At 40.2% G+C, this 6,103-nt stretch overlaps 2 protein-coding genes across 2 annotated transcripts in view; both read left to right on the top strand.

Annotated features, from left to right (window-relative positions):
• Positions 1-73: 73 nt before the first annotated feature.
• Positions 74-2,414, top strand: LOC103521741 (nicastrin-like). The gene is made up of 5 exons (XM_008486847.2): positions 74-243; positions 568-692; positions 1,009-1,100; positions 1,522-1,791; positions 2,383-2,414. Exons 1-5 carry the CDS (start codon positions 100-102, stop codon positions 2,412-2,414), a joined length of 663 nt encoding a protein of 220 aa, XP_008485069.2. The 5' UTR covers positions 74-99.
• A 1,747-nt stretch (positions 2,415-4,161) lies between these two features.
• Positions 4,162-6,103, top strand: part of LOC103521737 (nicastrin) — a gene marked incomplete at its 5' end in the record, with an annotated part of 9,328 nt that continues 7,386 nt past the window's right edge. Inside the window, 3 exon segments of the mRNA XM_008486844.3 lie at positions 4,162-4,398; positions 4,772-4,883; positions 5,353-5,548. Of these exon segments, the coding sequence (XP_008485066.1) occupies positions 4,162-4,398; positions 4,772-4,883; positions 5,353-5,548 (545 nt within the window).

Here is a 6,103-nt window from a genome sequence, read left to right as displayed (position 1 = left end):
TGGGTTAGAATTTGTATACGTGAGTCAGTGAGTGAGTGAGTGAGTCAGTTACACAAGGGGCTGTATATATTTAGGATTTTATTTCCAGGTACAAACATAATGAATGAGAACTGGAACTTCCCCATAGTTATAATATCGGACAATATTATCATAGATTCTCTTGTGCAATGCTACAAAGATCATAATACACCATTGTCTGTTCAGGAAGATTCCTGGCATCCTCTGTGTGGATTGGAAATGGAGGTATGCTCTTCTTCTTCTTCTTCCTAGCCTTTTCCTATTTAAATAGGGTCGGCGTAAATGGAGGTATGCTACATTGCTACTATCTAAAAACACTCACAGTACATTTGTAAGATAAATTTGTTGAAACACCCTGAAGACCAGAGCCTCTTTAACCTTGCCTAGTTTTTACCTGGATGAACATGGAAGGAGCCCATATTTCTGGGCGTCCAAAGGGTTTAAACCAATATCCTTCCAACACTGTGAGATAGCTCTCCTATCTCAGTAAGTAAGTGAGTAAGTGGTTACCTTCCATTAAACTCATTAAAGAGTCTATGCTTGTTTCAGATGGGAATGAGTGGCAATACAAACACAGAAGTGTGCATCCGTCGTAGTCGCCTGTATTATGAGAACCATGCCATCAAGCAATGTGATGCTCTGGGCGGTCGAAACATTGTCTATTCTGCTGAGAAGTAAGTGCTTACATTCCTTTAATTTTTCAGACCAGCCAAGTTAGCTTGGTTGGTAGCGCGTCTGCCTTGTAAGCGCTAGGCCACGGGTTCGATTTCTGCCCAGGGTAGATTTTATTGTGAAGATATAATGTTTGTTTTCGGAACGGTTGGTTTTCTCCTATCCTGTCTTTCTCTCTTCGATTTCGGCACGATAAGACCTTAGTAGGTACAGTTCCCCTTATCAAACTTATCAGAAAAATAATAATAATAATAATAAAATCATAGGTATGCCATTCTTATTAATTGTACTAAAAAAATACTTTTGTTTTGTTTTCAGATTATCAGCTGATCAGCCTATAAAAAACCATTCCCTCATTCTAGTGACTGCCCGATTGGATTCCAAATCTATGTTTGATGGCATTGTACCAGGTAGATTTATTTACCATTGACTAATATTTTTCTCCCTATGTAGTACTAGCTTTTATTTAAAGTTTTATCCCGTTAGATCATTTTAAGCCTTGTTTAGCTTTAAACCTTTTGGGAGAACAAAGGAAATTATTTGGACTTTACGTAAAAGGGACTTTTCAGTTTCACTCTGGCAATATAAAAGCTATTTTATTATAATAATAGACTCTTTTGAGTGGAAGGTAACCACTAGGCGAGGTTAACGTCGGAGGCGTTCTCTACCACCTAACCCTCAGGGCTCCATTATTATGTGGTCAAATTCTCTCTCTCAAAAATAATAATAATAAAATAAAATAAAATAAAATTCCGTGCCTCGGCTGGGGTCGAACCCACCCTGTGTTCCTACTATTCAGCATAAACAAATCTATTCCGTCCCTCCCCCCAGGTGCTCTGTCTACCGTTACCAGCATCGTGACTCTCCTCTCAGCTGCTCGTATCCTGTCCCAAGCACGCTCCAAGCTTTCTCCGCCATCCAAACCCAACACCAACGCCCTGTTCCTACTCCTAGATGGAGAGGCGTATGATTATATTGGATCTAGTCGTGTGGTGTACGATATGAAGACGGGAGGATTCCCCAAGACCTCACTCCCTATAGGGGAGCAACATGTGAAACTCATGATCGAGTTGTCCCAGATAGCGAGCAATAAATATATAGGTGAGTACTGGGTTCGATTTTTTTTAAAGATGAGTGTTTCACCGCCGTTTCGAGTGGGTATCACACTAAACTGAACATCGGAAGCCCTGGGTTCGATTCCCGCAGGGTCAAAGATTTTTGACTTGGAATACGGGGTTAACTCAGCCTCGTGAGGCCAATTGTGTCTCTACTTCATCAAATAGCGGCCAGTGGGAACATTAGAAATTACCAGAGTAAAAAGGAAATCTTTAAAGTTGATAGACTCGATAAAGGAGACCATTAGTTGTAGTAATGTTTTTTTTTTTTTTTTTTTTTCTCTCCCTGTGCTTGAAATACGGTTTTCTTGAGGATTATGGAGTAGCCACTTTATTAAGCAACATTAGCAATTACTAGAGTAAAAAGAAAATCTATAAAGTTGATAGAATTGGGAAAGGAGATTGTCAGTAGTGCTGTGATGTCCACAAAAAAATTAATGAGGCTCTCAGCTTTACCGAAAATTCAGGATGAAGCCTTGTGAATTTGATGTGATGAGCTTAGTATGTTTCTTATGCAGACGTGCAGTATCTTAGGGCCTTTTAATGCCTATCATATTATCATTGGTTTTGCTTTCAGATCAGACTCAGTGCTGCATAACGCGGGGGTAGCGGGAACTTCATAGATCTCACAATCAGGACTTCGTTCACCTGATATACGACACTGATTTTATCCTGCGTCCCCACCCCTTTTTTGTGCGAAATGTCCCCTTTTTTCCTATCTGTTTTTTTTTTTTTTTTTTTTTTTTTTTTTCTCCATTTGTGTTTGGCTTTGCCTTTTTTCGGCTGTTGAAGCAAAAGGCTAGAGAATTTGAAGGTGCGTCCAAATATAATTTACCGCGTCGATCGACGAGGTGGATCCATACTGTCGAGGTAGGTTTCAGTTGACTTCGATCAAACATCGATCGACGGGGTCAACCTTGTGGGGACATAGCTCAAGTTAAGAAAACAAGTTTAGGGTCTGTGTGGCCCAAAAAATTATTCTTTTTGGTTTGTAAAGGTGTCTCCACATGTAGTACACGGCTGGTCGACCATGTTTGGACACACCTTTAAACTCATAGCCCAAGTTTTAGCTTTATGTCTAAAGATGTGAAGTCGAAATTTCAGCTTTCTATCTAAAATCGTCCAGCACTTTTTCTCTACCCTGTACGTTAGGGATAATGTTACAGTAATGAAGATCTTCAGACTTGGTCTGAGTGTTGAAATTTAACCCGTATTAAGATCAGAGTTTTCTAAGAATATTGAGACCAGAGTGTTCGTGTTATCTTGTACTCAGCCCAATTCTTACTCTAGTTGTCGGTTTAACCAATATATTTCAGCCTCTAGAAGGCCCGTTAAGCTAACGGCCTGTTAAGTTCCATTTGATTTGTTTAGGCTTAATAGGCCTGTTAAGCTTAATAGGGCTGTTCTGTTAAGCTGTTAGGATCTAAAAAGAAGGTTGGTGAAACCCATCCTATGTTTTGACTTCACCAGTTTGCATTTTTTTTTTTTTTTTTTTTTTTCCCCTTTTCAACTCAAATGGGCTTTTCTTATGGTGATAAAATTCGGAAAAATAGATAGTATCCGTAAAATAGATGATATTATTATTATTATTATTATTATTATTATTATTATTATTATTATTATTATTATTTGTCTTTTTTTTTTTCAAGATTTGATCGTTTGATAGAGGGAACTGGTAGGCCAGACACTCACGATCAGACGGTCTGACATGCCTAGGTTTCAACCGCCTTGCACTTGGAAAACCCGGGTTCGATTCCCGGCGGGGTCAAGAAATTTGTATCATGCAAATGATTGATTCTGTGACTGGCTGTTGCGGGGCCCACTCAGCCTCGTGAGGAAAATGAGTAGCTATGACATATAAATGCGCATAGCGACCGGTGCATTGGGTTTTAGGATTATTGAGATATTGGGAAAATCCTACAATGCTGCATTGAGCACCAAAGTTGTAACATTGTAACACAAAGAAACTGCATTTACATTTTACATTTTTTACATTTAATTTCGATGAAAATATCCTAGCCAGCCTAGTTAGCTTAGTTGGTAGTGCGTCTGCCTTGTAAGCGCTAGGCTGTCGGCATAAATTAAGTTAAGGTTCAGCCAGCCTAGCTAGCTTAGTTGGTAGTGCGTCTGCCTTGTAAGCGCTAGGCCACTGGGTTCGATTCCCGCCCGGGGTATTTTATCCTGATGGGATAATGTTCGTTCTCGGAACGGCTGGCTTTCTCCTATCCTGTCTTCCTTCTCTCTTCGATTTTCGGGACGATAAGACTATAGCAGTTACAGTTCCCTCTGTCAAACCTCTAAAAAAAAAAAAAAAATGAATAAAAATATCCTACGTCACGTTACCTTTTGTTTTCAGGTGGACGAAATGCTGTACTGTTACTTGAAGTCGCACAATTGTACTCTGTTTACCCAGCTCACTGGACACATGGATAATACCAGACCTACGTACTATGTAGGCATTAAGGATTACAAGCGGTACATAGTGACGGCTACGGGCATTCTGTTGGCAAATCTAACAGGAACGGTGACTAATATGACTAAGGACGAGTGCAAGGCTGAGATGAACAGGATTTATGAACCCGGCACTTCTGATGTAAGATACCCCTAGCCCTAGTCTTATTTTCCTTTCCCAATTTTCAGTTGGTAAAGGTAGAGAATAATAAAATGGACCCACCTCTTTTCAATCATCTTTTGTTTGTTGTTGTCTGGCTGGGGGGACGTTAAACAGGAAGAAGACCAGCTCAGTCTGGCTGGAATATTTTAAACAAGGAGGATGCCAGCCTGAAGTTTCTCTTGCTAAGGAAACAAAGGTTGCTTGCGAAGAGCATCCACTTGTAAAAGAAATAAATTTTACCCGATTAATACACCTTAATAATTTTATTACTGATTTTGAACACTTTCATCCCCCCCCCCTTTCAATAGAGAAATACTCAATGGTTGAACATAAGTTGTATTCTTGATTTCAGAATCAGAACTACTACTGGATAGTGACCAACATCACGGTAGAGAATGCTGGCTATTGTAACAAGAACTTGGTCAACTTTACCGCTGCTGTCAGCCCGGCTTTCACTATTGACGGTAAGTCCATTTCACCAAAAATCCAATCCAGGTTTCAATGACATGGTTAAGCACTAATAGCCGGTGGCCTTACTTTTACCTATACAAAAAGGTTACGGCAGTTGCCAACACCAACCTAGTTAGCTGTGAGGGTAGCGCGTCTGTCTTGTAAGCCCGAAGTCGCGGGTTCGATTCCCACCCAAGGCGGACTTTATCGTAAGCAGGTGAAATGGTAAGGTTCGTTCTTGGAACGGCTGGCTTTCTCCTATCCTATCCTCCTTCTCTCTTCGCTTTCGCGACGATAAGACCCTAGCAGTTAGAGTTCCCTCTATCAATCTATCTTTAAAAAAATAATAATAATAATAATAATAATCCACTAATGCAAGAACTTTGGACCACTGAGCTAGCTATCATGGTGGAAAGAGACACTGAGGTAGCATGAAAATACCTATGATATCAGTTGTAAATTTCGATTTTCTCCCTCCCATAGGTTACAACTGGAGCTCAGGCACGTATCCCTCCTGGTCTGAATCCGTGTGGATGAAGCTTGGACTTCGCATGTTCATGAAACCTTCTCCCTCGTATGAGAAGTTGGTGTTTCTGTCTGGACTCGGCGTCCTGGCTGTTTCATTCCTCTGTGTTCTGTCTCTCAAGAAACATATTACTCATCTAGTCAGCAGTATTGTGTAAGTACACTGAGAAAAATGACGAAAATCCTTCAAGTCTCTTGTAGGATTTTCAAATGTTGAAGTTCTTGTGATTTGGATTCAATAACATAGAGAAAAGTACAAGTATAAAGGTTTTTTACTTGCACAATAGTCCAACAACTTGGCGGGATAGCATACTGCAAGAATTTGAACGATTTTTCTCTCAGAGTAGCCTCGCATATCAACTCACCACAATAAAGTCTTGTGAATAGCAACCTCCGTGGCCGAGTGGGTATCACACTAAACTGAACATCGGAAGCCCTGGGTTCGATTCCCGCAGGGTCAAAGATTTTTGACTTGGAATACGGGGTTAACTCAGCCTCGTGAGGCCAATTGTGTCTCTACTTCATCAAATAGCGGCCAGTGGGAACATTAGAAATTACCAGAGTAAAAAGGAAATCTTTAAAGTTGATAGACTCGATAAAGGAGACCATTAGTTGTAGTAATGCTGTTTTTTTTTTTTTTTTTTTTTTCCCTTCCCCTGTGCTTGAAAAACGGTTTTTTTGGGGATTTTGGGGGGCCCCCTTTTTTAAA

The sequence above is a fragment of the Diaphorina citri genome, unplaced genomic scaffold, assembly GCF_000475195.1.
Source record: "Diaphorina citri unplaced genomic scaffold, Diaci psyllid genome assembly version 1.1 scaffold5843, whole genome shotgun sequence".
In the NCBI taxonomy this organism is placed as follows: Eukaryota; Metazoa; Arthropoda; class Insecta; order Hemiptera; family Psyllidae; genus Diaphorina; species Diaphorina citri.
Note: the sequence above shows the minus strand (reverse complement) of the source record. Positions and strands in the feature narration are given on the sequence as shown.

Coding starts and splice junctions, on each gene's coding strand:
- LOC103521741 (XM_008486847.2), top strand. CDS start 100: ATGAATGAGAACTGGAACTTCCCCATAGTTATAATATCGGACAATATT. Junction 693..1,008: donor ATTGTCTATTCTGCTGAGAA/GTAAGTGCTTAC, acceptor TTTTGTTTTCAG/ATTATCAGCTGATCAGCCTA. Junction 1,792..2,382: donor AGCGAGCAATAAATATATAG/GTGAGTACTGGG, acceptor TTTTGCTTTCAG/ATCAGACTCAGTGCTGCATA.